Source organism: Stegastes partitus, unplaced genomic scaffold (genome assembly GCF_000690725.1).
Source record: "Stegastes partitus isolate 25-593 unplaced genomic scaffold, Stegastes_partitus-1.0.2 Scaffold1539, whole genome shotgun sequence".
Lineage (NCBI taxonomy): Eukaryota > Metazoa > Chordata > Actinopteri > Pomacentridae > Stegastes > Stegastes partitus.
The window spans coordinates 106,046-124,018 of NW_007579270.1; the positions used below are offsets into that span (position 1 = coordinate 106,046).

Here is a 17,973-nt window from a genome sequence, read left to right on the forward strand (position 1 = left end):
ACTTTTACTCTTTGTTTGACGTGACAGCGGATGCGAGACGGCGTAACAATGGAGCGAGGGACTTTGCTCGTCTCGTGCCTTAGCTTGATGGAAACACATTTCCATCAGGGGAAGCGCGATCGCCGGCGTTGTTAGGCAACAGAGATGGCTGTAGTTCAATATTATGATCTGTAATTTTAGACTGTTAACTAAATGCCCTTTTGCCGCTTGACTCGTGAGCGCCGGTTAACAGAGCAGTCAGCTCCCGTTACTTGTCAAACTCCAGTTTTCCCCCGACAGCTCGGTTGTCAGTCAGTCACGCACAATGTCTCTCCTCACCACACGACCAAAGGGTTCACCTCTGATGCGTCGCTACAACATATCAGCAGTGTGTGTGTGTGATTTTACAACTTTCCGAGGCACTAGCCCGAGGATGTTCTTATCAAACCCTCTTTTTCTTCCAGGAGTGCACATGCAGTGTGTAAGCCTTTTAATTAGACTGGGTGTGGGGTGGAGGGTTTGTTTACCTGCGCATTGTCTGCGAAGCCCCTCGAATAACACTTGATTCCATCTTTCTTTATATAAGATGATGATGCAGTGAACACTTCCACCTGCTGAGTCAAGAAAATAAATCAAAGGCGTCCCGTTTATTTCTGGGGGATCAAAAATCCTCTCTCCAGTCTTCCTTATTACCATGCAAATGGACTTGTCTCCTGTCTCGCGCACGCTGCACTTTGTAAACACCTGTCATCTCCACTCGCCTTCCTCCTTGTTTGTTTTCTGTGTGTGTGTGTTTGTGTGACAGATCCAGCGTGCCCTGCTTAGGAACAACCAGACTCAGCGTTTCTCTCAGAAACAGGCTCTCCGGCTGCACCAAGGCCTCGTCACCAGCACCGCCGAACAGGTGCGTGCTCGTAATGATGAAGAAGTCAAGTTTTTTTATTTATTTTTGTGATCGTTCTCTGAATGTTTTGTGTTTTGCAACTAATTGTACACGTCTGTTTTTTTTTGGGTTTTTTTGCTGCTGTGAAGGTGATGGAGCGTCTGTGCGTGCGGGTGCAGCAGCAGGTTTGCGTCCTGAAAGGCTGTGAGGAAGGAGAGGAGGTTCAGACCGCCAGACAGATCCTCAAAGAAGCCAGGAACTCCAGAGCTGTGAGTGTGAGACTTGATGATTCAGAGCGTGGTGCCACAGATTGTACAGCACAGACTGGAAATCGCTCAATAGGTTCATTCCATCTCAAATCATCGCACTGTTGGGAACATTTTTGCTCGCCTGTGTCCGATTTGCCGTACATTTTTAAATCACATAATATAGATATTTATGAAGATATGTTGAGATAAAATGTAAAATTAGCCCACTGACCCACTTTTCTCATCTTGCTGTTGATTAAGAATCTGCAGTTAAATAATCTGATTATGAAAAGCAAAGAAAAATAGATTTGGATGGTTTTTATAGAACAACTTGTGGTGATGCACGATATTAAAATTTCTGGCCGATACCGATATCCGATATTAAGATTTCTGATATTGCCGATAACCGATATCACCGATGTCGATATTCAATTTTTGTTCACACCGAAAAATGAGTAAAAGTAAGCACTGTGAGAAAACTCTTCAAAAGAAGCCCAAATTAGACCACATAGTCTTCTTTATCATGTAACAAAAGTAAAACATATTTAAACATATTTATCGTTCTAGTCCATTTAAGTAAAAACATCTGTGAAATAGCAGCGATATCAAACATAAAGATGAAGGCGCGGATGTTAGACAATCATCGGTTTTTCCCATCGGCTAAATTTGTTCTTCCGATACGATGTATATCGGAAAAAACACTAATATCAGCCGATAGCGATGTGGTCGCCAATATATCGTTCGTCCCTATCAACTTGTTATAACTGCTCAATTAGTCATGAAAGTTGAAGGAAAATAAAGTTTTGTTTTTTAATTTTTGTGGGTTTTGTTAAGTAGTGTAATCTCTGAAGTGGGTGTGTTTTGTTGTTTTTCTTTTATTATTATTTTAATGTTTAAGCTAAAGTTTAAGAGATACCATTTTAAATATCCATAGTTTATGATAAAAATGAAAATCAGTCTCCAGAAGCCGATGACAGCTACTTGTAATACCTTCTCTTACATAGAAAATAAGTAGCATCATTGGTCCCAAAGTTATTATGACATCCTTGCTGAAGACAGAAGTCATGTTTTCCTGGACTGTAGAGAGTAATGTTTATTATGTCTCGTCAGTTGTTGTTTTAAACTTTACAGTGTTGCGTCCTTTGTGTCTCTGCTCCATTACAGTTTAGTGGAAAATATTACATTTTGCACTCAGCTACGTGTGTGCGACTGCCGCTGCGACCAGCTCCTTTGCAGATTATGATTTTACACTCTAATAAGGCACTTCCTTTCCCTTGGAGAAACTTCTCTCCGCATCACTGCATCACAGAGCAGTGATCAAAAGACATAACTAGCAGCTTCCCCCTATTTTATTCACACATTAAAAGACCCAAAGCTCATGCTTTGAACAGTAAAAACCAATAAAACCGTTAGAGCTGATCTGGCTGATAAAACCGGAATATTGCAGATAGATATTGCACAACAATGCACACAGCAGTAAAACAGACGACTATAAAGTGACCATATAAAGTCCCGTTAATACAGCAGTAGCCGCTGCCACTTAAAACCCCAACCTGAAGATGGAACAACGGAGTTTTTATAACGGTTCGTTCTATGACTGTAAACCGTCGGCCAGGGGGGGAACGCTCGCATGCAGAATGAAAGATGGATTGTTTTAGAGGGTTGTAACTAATGACTTTAATAAGGTTTCATTAGTCATTTACTAAAAATGTTTATTGACTGAACTCGAAGCAGTGAAACTTGTAGCTTGTCAGGCTGCGAGTCATCAATAGTCCAGGCTTAAATATAAAAATTTGTAAAAGGTTAATGACTTGCTGATGTTTACTCTGTGCTACACGTCGTAACAATGGCGGGAAGAGCAGTGAAAGTCTGTAGTCAAGTAATATTACTGAAGTGTTGGCCAAGTAAAAGCACTGGCATCGGAAAAATGAAATAAAATTCCTCCGCATATTAGTTACTTCTGAACCATTGAGGTAGAAGGCATTTAATTGAATTCATGGCATTTAGCTGAAATAGGAGGTCCAAGGTAGAACATATCTATTTTTAGTGAAGCACATTTCTCTGATAAATGCTAAATCCTGCAGAGAACAGTAGAAACTTCCACCCATCTGAAACCTCCTGGACGTTCTGGTGTACAGCATCTTGCAGACTTGACTTTCTTTAAACCTTTCGTTGGAGCTAATTTTCCAAGTTAACAGAGTCTATCCGGCTTCATTTGGATGTGCAGTGGTCAGTGGTCACCTCTCCAAACCCGTGCCGGCTGCGGCGTTCGGTTTCTTTTAGTTTTCATTCCATCAGGCTTTTCGTCGGCCCGCTTGTGATCGCGTCGTGTAATGGATTAGAAAAACGCAGATGAAAGTTTTGGACATTAATTGGATTTGTAGGCTGAGTCAGTGGCTCATTACGGGTGTAATAGTGGTAAAGCAGATGACACGGAGGAATGCACGCTCGATGGAGACTCTTTATTTTAACATCTGAAGGAAGGTGTGAACCGATCATATAAACTGTTAAGATGGTGACTAATGAATGGGTTGGAACATTAAAACATTACAAGAAGGATGAAATAGTAAGCCAGCAAGTTCCTCTGTGCAGCATTAATAAGCAGTGCATAAACATTTATAAACGGTTTTACGGCAAACTATTAGATTATGTAGGTGTAGGCAAGTGTAAGGACATGTGTAGTTTCTATTAATGTGCAGTGTTAGTTAACAAGGAAATGTAACTTTATACTTTATAGTGTTTATTAAAACTTTCTACAAATGGGAGTAATTCTAGTGAAGGCTTATGTGATCTTAAGTCTGTTAGTTACTGACATTTCTAAAAGCTGACTACTATCAAACCAAAGATTCCCAGATTTGCCAAAAGCTTCTCGTTCTTAATAACAATAAAAGTCACGTCTTTCTATTAAGTTTACAGTAAAAGTTAGTCGAGCCAAAATATCTTCTTTTAAATGCCTTATAAATAAAGAAATATGTAATGTACCAATATCTCACACAAAACATGTGATCAGCTTATGTTATGTAATGATGTTATGGATTTGAATAACTAAACCAGCAATATATAAAATTGGTTAATACAGTTGTGACTCAATAATCCGACCCTTAACAATCCTAAACCTTGCTATCCGACAGGTTTTTCGAAAAAAACGAACGGAACCCATAAAAAACAGCCTTAACATATCGACAGCCTTGGATTCCGACTCCGACATGACATTTTATGTCACCAATCAGGATAACAGTGTATTGTCTGACTGAACAATCCCACAGATTGGCTTCGTTCAGACTGCAGGACTTAATGCTCAATTCTGATTTTTTTTGTGAGTTCGTTCACATTTCCAGTTAAATGCGACTTGTATGAGATCTGCTGTGTGAACTTCATACGACCCAAAAGTGTCCCGCATGCACAGAAGAGGACACGACGACGTCACATGTAGCGAGCGTGCTCAGTGTTTATGGAAGTAAACACAGATGGTGGTGGCGGCGATGGTGCCACACCGATGGTGGAAACAGAAGTGTGACCGCTATCGTAAACTAGCATCAGCAGCCAAGTACTGCCTGCCCGTTCTGCCCACTTCCACCCCGTCGGAGCGCTCCCCCGGGGTGGAAGTGTCCCCTCGACCATGCCAAATATTCTGATATTCATCATTAATTGGGCCTGAATATCCAGAGAGCAGAAAGTGGTATTGGGACCAGCCGTACCTGTTATTATAACAACTATGAACAATAAATATTAACAACAAATGAGCCTTCAAGCATCAAGCCCTCCTTGTATCTCGACCTCCGTCTTGACAATCCGACAGCCTTGCTATCCCACATAAAAGAAGGTTTTACATTTAGTTTTGGATTATTGAGTCACGACTGTATTTTCTTCATCTTGCTGCAACATCAGTCTGCTGCTTGCACCTAAATGTGTTAATAACGCAGTAAAATAAAACAAATCCTGGATTACCTTTCAGAAACTGCTTAATGAGGTGAATGTAGGACTTGTAACGGAGTATTTTTTTCTCATTGACCGCCTTGCTTCTCCTTCTCGTGTCCTGTGTCTCCACCAGCTGTATCCGTCTCTGTGTGAGTTGGCCCACGTGTTGTCCGTGGACGGACCCGTCAAACAGCGTCTGGACACTCTGGCCGGAGAGCTGGCCAAGGCCGCGGACAAAGAACTGCAGGTAGGCGCGGAGGAGGGTTGAACTGTGGCCGTAATCGCAAAAACACTCTTTCCCCTGATGCATTGGTATTTTAAACAGTAGCGGAGCTCTGGACTAGTTGCATTTAAATTGCCCATTAATGGTGTGTGACTGTGTGTGCGGCGCAGGTATGCTGACTTCAAAAGAAACGTAGCATTTAAATTCACAGGGAAGGAGCAGTTTAACTTTTTTTTTTGTTCCATTTTGGTCCCATTAGGATTCAGTAGCGCAACATAGGCGGATGGTAAACACGCAGCACAAACCCCGAGGAGGAATCTGGGATCCTTTCTATTGAATTTCAACTTAGCCGAGCATAATTTACATCTCTGTTTATGCGGTCCAATTTCGGTCGTTATGCAAGAGGCCGCATTTTTAATTTGGAAAGGTCAAGATCAATTAAAGTGCAGAAAATATGAGCTCGGGGATTTCAGGTGTGGACACGTGGGTTCAAGGCACAAATGTCCAACTTGATAAAGTTAATATCTGGAGGTGGGTGTAAACAGATCGTATGAATTATAAATGTGTTTCTGCATCGCACAGAAAACCTGACAACAAAGAGGAAACTTTAAGCGAGCAGGTGAAAACACTGAAGGGTGAAGAATAAAATACTGCAGAAATTTAAACGTGTGCATATTTAATGTGTGCATACTGCATGTGTAGTAGGGCTGTGGTGATATCATGAAACAGGGTTCCTACGCAAGTATGGAAAGTATGGAATTTGATTTTATAAATTTCCAGGTCTGGAAAAGTATGGAAACTATTGTATGGAAAAATATTCATGTTTCCAAGACTATTACCACTGTTCTATTTTCTAAAACATAAAATTATCAATATCTAAAAAAAAAAAAAGAAATGGATCAATCTGCCCTTAGCAGCGCAGCTAAAATGTTTGTGTGAGAGCACACAGTAGGCGACGCGTCCCAGAAAACATTTGGGCAGATTGACAAGTTGAACGCCCGTCCTCTGCTCTTATCCCCTGCCAACCCATTGGCCCGCCCAGGTGTCGTCACATTTCACTGCTGCTTCGACAGACAGATGACGTCCACAAAGTTTGTGAGTGAGCGATTCAAAATGTCTTGTATGGTCATTGACAGAACTCATAATGAGTAAATTCTCTGACGACTGGCTCATAAATCCCAAATATAAAGACTGGTTGGATCCCGAATGGATAAAGAAAGCTAAATGCAAACTTTGTGTGAAATGACATCTCCAACATGGGGGAGGCGGTGGTTGTGAGTCATATGCAGGGAAAAAACACTTTTGTCTTGTCACCGTATCAAATTCTGTCGTCTTTTCAGATTCTTTATCTTTGTTTATTGTGTGTTTTGTCTCTTTTTTGGGAAAAAAAATTGACAAAAATACAAGAAACAGGAAGTAAAAAGAGTGTAACTGTGCTGTATGTTGTTCCTGAGTTGAACAGTCAACCAGATAATTACTGGATTATTTACAATATTATCACATGTGTATTGTTAGTTACTAAGCCAGCTTTTAAAGTGTGTTGGGCCTCTTGTGTCCAGGTCGTGGTGGACTCCATGGTGTCTCTGTGCCGCGAGCTGTGTCCCATGTCCTGCTCGGCCGCCGAGAGGCTCAGCCCTCCTCTGTCGTCCATCTCCGAGCAAGTCTCCATCCCCCGCTCCACCATTCGCAACGCTCTGATGGAGAGGGCGGCCGAGGACATCAACAGAGCTCTGGAGTAAGAGAAAGAGCTGCTTAAAAAGGTTAAGCCAAGCAGAACCTCGGCGAAGGAGCTGATTAAATTGTTCTTTTCCTTCCCCCGTTTGCTCCTCTGCTCTTCCCAGGGAGGTGAAGCTGTCCGTGGTCTCCTATCTGACCAACTCCATAGTGGATCAGATTCTACAAGAGCTGTACACCACTCATAAAACCCTGGTACTGGTAATATCCCCTTTACTGCATGACTTCTTGTAGTTTGTAGAACAAAAAAAGAAATTGTGTTTGTTTAAAGCTGGAAGAAGTGAGCAGATGTTATCAACCATCAAACTGTTGATGTGTTATTTTAGTATATGGATATATTATTACATAACATTAATGAGAAAACATCACTTGCATTTGAACTTTTGCATAACAAAGATTGGACAGTGATGAGCAGTTAATTGTTTTCTGTTTTCCCACACTGTACTGTAACAACAGATGACAACACTGGTGGGTTTGAAAGGCGTGTGATTTTATTTTATTTAAAAAATCATCAAAAATAGCCCAATAACTAGAGGCAAACATTATAAAAACAGAAAAAAATCATTCTTAACCTCTTAAGACCTCGCATCCACATGCATGGTGATCACATTTTGGGATGTATTACCACAGTAGTTATTTTTTTAAAATTAGTTTTTAGTTTTATTATTTTATTATTATTATTTTGTTTGTTATTTTTTATTTTTAAAATATTTTTTTAAATATATTTTTATTTTCTTTACTTTTTTTTTTTTTAATTCTAAAGAGAAATAAATAATGCATATCAAACAAGAGCTCAGGTCTTCAGAGGTTAAGTGATGTCTGAGTTCAATCTGGAGAAATAACAACATCTAAGCATAAAAATGGGGCATCTCTTCAAAATGACTTTATTCTGCACGTTTCATTAAAGAAATAATAAAAATCGCCAAAAATAAACCAGCATGTTGGACTCCTCGGTGCGACTGAGGAGCCATGTATGACTCAACTGTGACCAGCAATCACTTGACAAGGATTCTGGGACAAAAATCTGGCTGAACTGGAGGCTGTTTTTAGAAAGAGTAGATAGCAAGAGAGATGGAGAGGAGAAATGAAACGTACCGGATCAATAGAATAAATATAGTGTAGCTCAGAAATTGGTACACAGAGATGCAAGTTGTTGGTGCTTCGTGTTGCGTGAATTTAAAAAAAGAAATGATGATGTATGGCATTATGACATTGTTGAGTTCTCTCGTCTTCTAGCCACGGTTGTGTTGTTTCCATAGAGGTGCAGGACTTTAGATTGCATCAAAAAACGAGTCCGCAGTGAGTTAAAATGTGACAGAAGCAAAAAAAAAGAATTTAAAAACTGCTTTTGGGTTCGAAAGGGTTGAAATATAAAACATCAGATTCAGCAATAAATTCCGATTTTTTCCTATTTCTTTAAGAAAATACTTGAACATTTCATGAAGTGGAGCCTATTTATGATGTAGCCGGAGCCAGGAGACAGTCACCATGAAGAGTGGAAAGTGACAAAATATGCACCTCCCAGCATATCTAATGTTCACTAATTGACACGTTATATCCTGTCTGCTCACTCCGTTACACAAACTGTGCAAAGTTTGGGTTTCAGCAGGTGTCAGACTTGTTAGTAACTTTCTGGAGTCTCCGTTGGTTTTCTTTCTAACCTCCAGAAAAATTTGAACGCTTTATTTTCCCAAAAATGTCAAATTATCCCCACAGCTTTAGTTGACACAGATCTGTTGAAAGTAAAGTTGGGAGGAAATCTGTGGGAATTAAAGCGGCTCGAAGATTGACTCGCTTATATTGATCCAAAACCGCAGACGTTGGATGTGATTGACAGGCCACCCGGCCGCCTCAGACTTCTCATCGGTTGGATTGTTTTGGCACATCTTCCTTTGAAAAAACCTGCCAGTCTAACGATTAAGTGCTGCTTTAAGTACTCGTGTACCTTCGGTAATGGTGCAGGTTGTTTGTGGCCCATTAGATGACTTAATTTTGTGCTCGATAGCTCTCTCTCTCTCTCTCTCTCTGTGTGTGTCGACAGTTTTTCAGCGTGTTGTCTTCCAGCGTTACTATGGACGCACAAATGTACATCAAGGTTTCTGGTTGTTTACAGGTTGAATAAATGTTGCCGAGCATGAAGCCGTCTAGCCTCCAGCAACATCAATACAAACAGGGAGTCTCAGTCAGAGGGCTGTGGAGTCAGAGATGCCTTGAGATTGCACTCAAATGTCAAAAAGGGGGGTCGCTCCGTATAATCTGAAAAAAGGTCCGACCCTTTAGAATCAGCAATTATACTTTTGAACAACAGCTTAAGTGTATTTAATGGTCTCACGCTGTCGGTAAGAACCAGACCTTTCATTTGCAGTAACCCGTACTGACCAACCACTTACTCCACATGCTGCTGTGACCCTTTAAAATAAACCCAAAATACACTTTGTGCAGCGAAAGCAGAAAACACATCCAGAGCGTTTCTATCATTCTATTTCATACACAATTAACTGCTGCATTTTTTTGTTTTATTGAAACTTCGATATTCTCTTTAACCTTGAGTGGATGTAAAACTGGTTGCTGTTTTTTTTTTTTGCTCAAATGTGTTTTTCAGCCCTGAATATTGTACATGTCTATTTCCTGGACTGTAAAATGATGAGGGCTCAGAAATGAAAAAAAATAGCAGGAATAAAAAAACGCACATAATTTCAACCCACCCCGAAGCAACTCAAGGGCCTTTAACTTAGAAAATATTCATAGCGTGAAGGTAAAATTTCACGAGGCTTCAGCCAAATACAGTAAAGTTATTGTGCTTAAAAAAATGAGCTGCATATGACTGGATCAGGTGGGAGGAAAATGAAAACACTAGGATAGAATTCAGCGAGTGAAGAATCCGCTTTTGGATCAAGAGCAGCAGCCAAACTGGAAAATCTTTTAAGTAATGCTTCTTGTAACACATCCAAGGACTCATCAGAATCCAGTTGTCTTGAAACCATCTGATGCAGATCTCTGAGGCTGTCAGAAAGGCTGCCGATCCAAGACTTCTAATATGTGCAATTATTTGAAGTAGGCACTCCGGTTCACATGTCATTACCACATCAGCACGGAGGTTTTTGAAGCAAACGGCGTCTTTTTAAAGCAGAATATTGCGCTCAGAGAGAACGTAACAACTCGATTTGAGCTAGTTAAGGGGATGATTAGACCCTGCAGGTTCTCCTCTCCATAAAGTCAAATTGTTTAAAATGAAGCCAGTGCAGAAGCAGGAGAAGAAAAAAAAACAAAAAAACAACAGACTTCTGGCAATAACACTGCCTCCTCTGCTCTGTTTTGCATTCCATTCACTGCCTCTGCCGTTACATCTCATTCTCCTTTCTCTGTTTTTGCTGCAGTGCCAGTTTGTCCTCTATCATGCCTCCCTCCGCTTTGATAATCAAGAAATTGTATTTAATTCATATTCTTCATGGGCTTTGCGAAAAACAGTGACGCCGAGGCATCCTTCGCTACCTTCTCGGGTGCAAGGGCGGACACGCCTCTCCTCCGAGGCTGCGCTTTAAGGATATTGTTCTGGGTGTCACCATTGTACGAGTGCGAACACTTTGTGTGTGCGCGCGATGATGCATGTTTTCGATGTGTGTGTGTGTGTTGCGTCAGCTGCGGCAGGTGTCTCAGGCGAAGCGTTGGGATGACGTTGGGACAGGCAGACGCACTATCAGGCAGTCCAGAATAGTCGAGTCTCTGGATTTCCCGGATGAGGAATTTGGTGTCAACCTGGGAATAGTAAGTGTTTGTGATGTGTGCGCTCGGCGACAGCGAGCTTGTTTTATTCCAAAAGCACGTTTGTGATGTCATTACTGAGCATGAATGTAGCGCTGATGCAATTACCTAATAGGTAAGTTCAATGATTTCATCAAATGAATGACAAAATCTTGATTATTCAAATCATTTTCTCAAGCAAAACACCACCCACTGCTTTCTGAGATGGGAGACTTTGATATTTTTTCTCTCTGTAGTAAATCCTGCAAATGGAATAACGATGGATTTGGGGTTGTGATAAGGACAAGGCAAACAAATTCAGAATATCCCCTCGGCCCCCCTTCAAATCAACATTTTTCACTATTTGTACAGAGTTACAGTCGTCCTCAAATTTGTTCATACCCTCCCATTAAAGAAGGAAAAATAAAAAACAGCTGTCAATGAAATATAAATAAGATGAATGAAAATCATGACATTGCTTTTGAATTGTGGTTCAACAGAAATATAAAGAAAAAAACAAGCAAACAAACATGATGGGATCCGTAAACTAATATTCTGTTGAACAACCCTTTGAGCCAATCACTGCCATCATCAGGTGTTTTCTGTGACTCTCAGTCAGACTTCTGCACCTGTTGACAGGTATTCTGATTTCACTGCTCATCAGCAAAGTGCTCTAATTTGTCTGAGACAGTTTTTATTTTTATTTTTTTTAATTATTCTTTTCAACCACAATTCAAAAGCAACATCTTATTTCACTGAATTATAATTTAGCAAATTTTTATTTATTATTACTTTTTTCAGTTTCTAGTTATTTGAGTGACTTTTGTGAATTTAGTTTTTTCTTTAATGGAAGGGTCTGAATACATCTGAGGACGATCGTATAAATCACCAGTTGTTGTAGGCCTGTATGAATATATCATTGGACTAATACATGTTAAAAAATAGATGAAAATCATCACCGTTCTCTGCTCTTTGTACTTTTAGCATCAGTCATTCTAAAATCGAAACATTTCCCGCAATTCCCCTCCCTTCCCACGGCTAAAAACATGCTGACCCTCATCACTCTTGTGCCTTGTTCAGACGGGTGACTAAACAAAGGACAAACCTGGATTCATGACCCCTACACTGAGGTGATCTGGTGTCTGTAATGTCATGGGGGTGTTTTGCTGCTATGGTTTGGCTCCACTTGTACCTTTTAGAGGGAAGGGTCACAGCAAATCAATACCAATGACAATGCCTCTGTCCACGGAGCACGAGGGGTCACCGCTTTGATGAGTCTGCGAGTGATTTGAAATATGGTCTGCGGCCGTCACAGTCGCCACATCTCAACCCAATTTAACACCTATGGGAAATTTTGGACTCGCAATTCATGCTTTCTGTGTGCGTCTACGTGGACCGTCCACATCGATCTGACCGTTGCATCGCCCCTCATGTCGAAACACAACAAAAATGCAGAGGGCAGTTTTTATTGCAGCTACTTACTGATTGGACTGTAGCGCCTTGTGAGTGGATATCCCAGAGGTCTGCCCAGAACTGTGGGCGGACGTAGCACAAGGTATGAGGTGTGTCTGAAAAAAGTTTCAGGACTGGTGTCACAAAAGATGTATTTCAAATCCAAACTACAAATAATCCCCCTGGAGTCTAACACACTTCCCCCAGCCATCTTGATGTCGTCTTCAACACGGGTCCCCTTGATGACCCCCTTGAGCTTGGGGAAGAGGAAGGAAGCCAGGTGGGCTGAGTAGGGAGGTTGCTCCAGCACAGAACTGTCGGATGCTCAGGGTGTTGTGATCAGGCGCGTTGTCATGGTGAAGCAGCCACGACTCGTCCTGCCACAACTCTCCGAAACGCAAAGCAAACGCCGCAGGATCTCTTTGTAGACGTGCTGGTTGATCGTCTGAAGGGGAAAACTCATAGTTGGGGTTTGAAATATATCTTTTGTGACACCAGTCCTGGAACTTTTCCGACACATCTTGTATCTGGAGAATTTAGAGCTCCGTCAGTGGATAAAATGTACAAATCAAAGCATATCCTGGCAGCGACTACTTCAATTACAACTCATAAAGGTGTGGACAGCCAAGAATGTACTCATACAGTCTCTCGTCTAAACAAGCACTTACTTAAAACCCCACTTGTCCTCCTGGAGCGTGCGCAGTCGGCTTGCTTGTGGACACGGAAAGCATGAAACATCGGTTTTATCCTTTAGTCACCCATCTGTCCTCCATCAGCCGTTCAGTTTCTTTGCATCTGCCAACAACTCAGAACAGCTACCACTTTTCAGGAGAAACACACCTGTGTTCCAGTTTTTACTCTGCAAGGCAATCATGTTATCTTGCTGTTGGTTCTCGGAGATTATAGTAAATATTTAGCTGCTTAGAGATGATTACGCATAACACATCTTCATCCTGTGACTTTCTGTGTGTGTAGCTGTCACATACATGGGCTGTAAGTGTTTAAAAAGTCTCCTCTCCATGTCCAATTATCTCCTCTCACAAAAGGACACCATGGCTATTAAGAAGCGGAGCTCCAGAACAAGACGAATCCGTCCCGTCTCCACCAGACTGAGTGAGTTTTCTGCCTCAACTCGCAGCGAATCGCCCTCAAGTCCTCAAATAGCGTATCGTACAGTTATTATACAATGACAGCAGGGCAAGGGTCAAGTAACTTTCTATTTTTTAATCAATGAGGAAGTACAGCTGTAACTTTTTCTCAGCTTATAGCGGTGGCTGTCAGACTGGGGTGGCCGGCCCTGCTGGGGCGTAGAGCCACAGCAGAGGGAGGAGGATGTGAGGAGAAACAAAGTGGAATTAATGTGATTTATGCAGGGAAACTGAACAAACAAGTTTGCTGATGCTTGCTCTTGTGCTGACCTTTGTTTCACTTCAATTTCGATCTTTTTTTATTTTTTATTCCCTATCATTGTTAACGATTGGTTAAAAAAAAAAAAATGTGTTGGGGAACTTTTTTTAACTTCTGAGGATGACAAAAGTTAAGAACCCCTGGCCTGTGTTATGTAGTTTTTTTAAAGGAGCAGTGTGTAGAACATAAGGAGTTCAGTTAGCATAAATGGAATATGGATTTAAATTATGATTTCATTAGCATTTAATCAAGTATAATTGTGAATCACTGTGTTTTTGTTAGCTTACTCTTCATATCCACAAAGAGAGGAGATCCTTTTCCATGGAGGCTGACATGTTTCTACAGCCTCTGTCTTTTAAAAATATAAAGGCAGAACATTTTTTAAAATTAAGCCTTGTCTTGTTTTCTGATACCAACCTCAAGCTCGTTTTTAAATTTTCCAGTTTTTCAAGACTTTTTCCCCACTAGTGGTAGTTTCATTTCTCATTTTTGTGTTTCATAAATTGCAAAACCTTTAATAAATCCTCTTTTGAAAGTATTTAATTGGTTGCAACTTTAGTCTAACCCTGTGGTAATTAGAGATCAAAGAGTGCCGAACCATGGACCGTATATAAAAAAAATAGACATAGATTAGACTGCCACAGAGGCTGGAGGTGGATCTGACTGAGAACTATTGTAGTGACTTGTATCAGTCCCAAGATAGCGCCGCATTGAAACATCCCCAACTTGATTTTTCTCTAAATGCAACCCTACTTAACTAAGTGAACCCCATGCTGTATTCAAAAAGTCTTCAGACTAGCAACTGAAACCACAAATCCACAAGAAAAATGTCTACTGTGGTAATAAATCCAGGTAGAAGTAGGGATACTTTCTTCAACCACACCTATTTTTGCAACCAGAGGAGTCGCCCCCTGCTGGCTGTGAGACAACAATGCAGCTCATATGTGACAGAATAAGTAAATTCTGTCCCCATCTGTTGTTATCTTGTCCTAGGTTTAGGTGATGAGCCCAGTTCCTCCCCTACGCCCTCCGCTCCGCTCCACTCTGCCCCTCTTACCCACTCGGCATCATGGGAGTGTCTGTCCACCCTCCCCACCAACGGCTCGCCCCTACGTCACGTGACCCACGTCAGGCCACGCCCACCGCGGAGACACAGAGCAGGACACCTTCCTCCTGAATCTGTGAGTTGATGCTGCGTGACATTATTCTGAACTTCAGGGGGCGGAACTCCGTCCTAATGGGGTCATGAATGGCAGCCATTGGAACTAACGCTGTATACTGACCTTTTGCAGTTTCTGGAACACAGAAGGAAAGTCAGGTTTTTTTTAATGTGCCTGTGGTACCGTTGTAGGTTTAACTGCCCCATTTCTGATCTTGTACCACAGCGTGAAGTTCAATCCATGTTTTTCCACAAAAGTGCTCAGAAAAGGGGGTGAGTGGTGAGAAAGTAAACCCAGCATGTATAGTTTTTAGGTTTTTTTTTTGTTTTTTAATCTTTTGGCTGCTTCATGTGAACTTTTGCTATTCATCTTGTTTTCATTGCCAGCGGCACTTTCCAAAAATAAGTTCCTTTTAAAGCAGGAAGCTGTCGTATGTGTCTCTGTGACTCAAATGTTAATCACACACACAGCCATCTCCCGGGGGCCGCGGGGCAGCCGCTAACTTAGCGGCTTGTTTGTTTAGAGACTTTCTAAAAGCCCTTTTTCTAAATCGGTACAAATTTAGTTAGCGCCGCACAATGAGGAGTTGTTTTACAAACAGATTTTTCTTGGCAGTGGGTTCAGGATTGCCAGCCGGCCATTTGAAATGATAATACCCTTTGTCAGCCTTTCAGCTTTTTGTCGACATGGCAGATTGATGGTTGTTATTCTGTTGCTCTTTCTGTCTCCTGTTGTGTGCGCAGCATTGCTCCGAGAACGGAGGAGTCAGTATGCTGGAGGACGGACTGCCTGATTTCTACAGCAAGAGAGTTCTACCCGACAGGTAGAATCCAGAATCGGTTTTATTTTTGTTCCAACATTAAACTATGCTATAAATATTCCGTTACTACACAGGCCCTGAGGACAACACACACACAACCCGCTGAAGTAGCTGCGCTTCACATCTGGTGCATCAGTAAAACCTGATATTTCATTCTTTAGCTTCTCCCGTGTGTCCCGTGGCACATGCGAGATCTTATTATTAGAGAAGGTTAATAAAAAAAGTGAAAATTCCTTCTTCCAGTATTTTATAATTACACCCAATAAATTGAGAAAAGTTGCTATTCAGAACCGAGCCGCCGAGCAGAACCTGCTGCTGCTACTGTAGCAACCGCAGAGCAGCCAGAGTAAACATTTTTATATGAATAATGGATAAAATGATTCAGTCATGAAAAGGGTTGCTCAAAGAGGGGAAGTTGTCCTCCAACTCTACAGCTTCCTCTGCTCTGTAGAGCGTTTTAGGAATCATTAGCTGCTCGTTTTGCTTTTGCCAAATGCAAATTCATTGATTTGGTTTAATCTCATTGTTTGGATCAGGGTTGTTTCCAGCCGAAGTGTTTTCAGCAAAAACTTCTAGAACTTTAATTATACTTGTTGCCTGGCACTTAATAGAACTCCGTGGGGTTTCTGACCACTAGCAGGAGCGGTGTTGTTCATTTTATTTATTCATCTTGTGCACACACTGGTGACAGCACACAGTCTTGCCAACAGTTTCACTTTCTTTCCCTGATGTATACGTGGAGGTAAGGTGCCAAATGCAGCAGTGAAAGGTGAGAAAGGACGACTGCAAGCCAGAAAAAAAAGTAGATTTCAGCATATAGAGCATTCTTTAAGAGAGGTTTGGCCTGACCACGCTGAAAGAAATCAACGTCGTTAAGAATGAAGGATACAGAGAAGCACAGAAATACTCTTCACAGGAAAAGCGCATTTAATTAATGGCAAAAACGCAGCGTTAGGGATTAGCTGCTGGACCTTATGGTGCATTTAGAAGGTAAATTAAACACATATTTGGCTAAGGAGCTGGCATAGAATGAAAACAAAGCTACACAAAGGAAGAAAACAAGAATGCTGCTCAGTGTCTGCTGAATGTGTAAATAAGATATATTTCCCCCGCTGCCGCCCGCCAGCACGAAAATAACCCACAAATTCAGGTTTAAGTCGATTCTAATGCTCTCTTTACCTGAATAAGTCAAATTTTCACAAAATTTCTGTCCGATGTTGACGTATGAACAACGCTAAGTGGATTAGTTGTGTGTTTCTCAAACCTGGAAGCAAACGGCAGCAGAACAGCGTCATCCCAGCGCTGCCTTCAGAGATGGCGGATGGTCCTTTCGTTATAATTATGTGATGGTTTCCACCTAATTGTCACATAAAGATTTCTTAATTACGAAAGTCTTTCCTCAATTACAAGATGCTAAGCACTAATCATGAGTGATGGAGTCATAATTGTGAAATTATTTCTAATTACGAGCGAATGCATCAGATTATTTTTTTTTTTTTGCTCGGTGAATGAAATGAGCTTCGATGTTACACCAGAACAGTTCACATCCTGTTAAAAGGAACACGATCTCATGAGTTTCATCCAGACCGGGCTGAACTGAGTGAACCTGTGCTTGTTTAATGTGTCTAAATTCGTCTGTGAAGATGTGGATCTGGTGGGTTTTACTTTAGGGTACATTAACTCTGGACGGAAAATCAAAAAAAATACCCAGCAACCCACCGAAATAGAAATGTATTTTATGGAGCTAATTAAGATAAGTATTCTCCTGTATGCTGCTTTCAGTTCATACAGCACTACATGCATTGAAAGCAGCGCTACGAGATGTCCTGATCTGCAGCGCTTTTGTATTCTCATGTCAAGTGTCATCAATGATAAATGAGCGGCATGTTCAGGCGCAGACGGAGCAGAGGGCTTCCATTTGCAGCTCAATTTATTCAATAACTCCAGCATATACCTTTATCTTTTTTTTTCTTTTTTTCCAATCATCTTGTTTACTGTCACAGTCCAGCATCCTGCTGTCGAACTAATTTTCCTTGAAACTGCACAGTAGTTAAGCAAAACATATTTGTCCTTTCCTCTGCATTGGAGACAGTTTCTCTGTGACAGGCCAATATCGCATCAGAAACACTGAGACGCGAAGTAATTAGCAGCAGTTTATACTTCTTTAAGATCAAAGAGTTGTCAGTGAAGTTGCCGGGGTATTAAGTCTGTAATTTGGTGATTAGGCTGTTTTCAATGTACAGTATTTCTTTAAATTAAAAAATGCTAATTTAACCCTGTTATAGATGATGTGAGAGTACACAGCAAACATAAGCAATGAAACTCCAGCAAAACATTGTGTTTATTGGCGTAGCTGATGAATTGATGCGTCACTTTAAAGCAGTGTCTGGACCAAGCAGTCAAAGCAC

General features: G+C 41.2%; 1 protein-coding gene across 1 annotated transcript in view; it reads left to right on the forward strand.

The window, feature by feature from the left end:
- carmil3 (capping protein regulator and myosin 1 linker 3) overlaps nt 1–17,973 on the forward strand; it is a 104,495-nt gene that overhangs the window by 74,152 nt on the left and 12,370 nt on the right. The window contains exons 24-32 of the mRNA XM_008300425.1: nt 785–883; nt 1,012–1,131; nt 5,162–5,275; nt 6,811–6,986; nt 7,093–7,180; nt 10,625–10,750; nt 13,225–13,291; nt 14,579–14,766; nt 15,489–15,568. Coding sequence (XP_008298647.1) covers nt 785–883; nt 1,012–1,131; nt 5,162–5,275; nt 6,811–6,986; nt 7,093–7,180; nt 10,625–10,750; nt 13,225–13,291; nt 14,579–14,766; nt 15,489–15,568 — 1,058 coding nt within the window. The remainder of the gene's footprint in view (nt 1–784; nt 884–1,011; nt 1,132–5,161; nt 5,276–6,810; nt 6,987–7,092; nt 7,181–10,624; nt 10,751–13,224; nt 13,292–14,578; nt 14,767–15,488; nt 15,569–17,973) is intronic.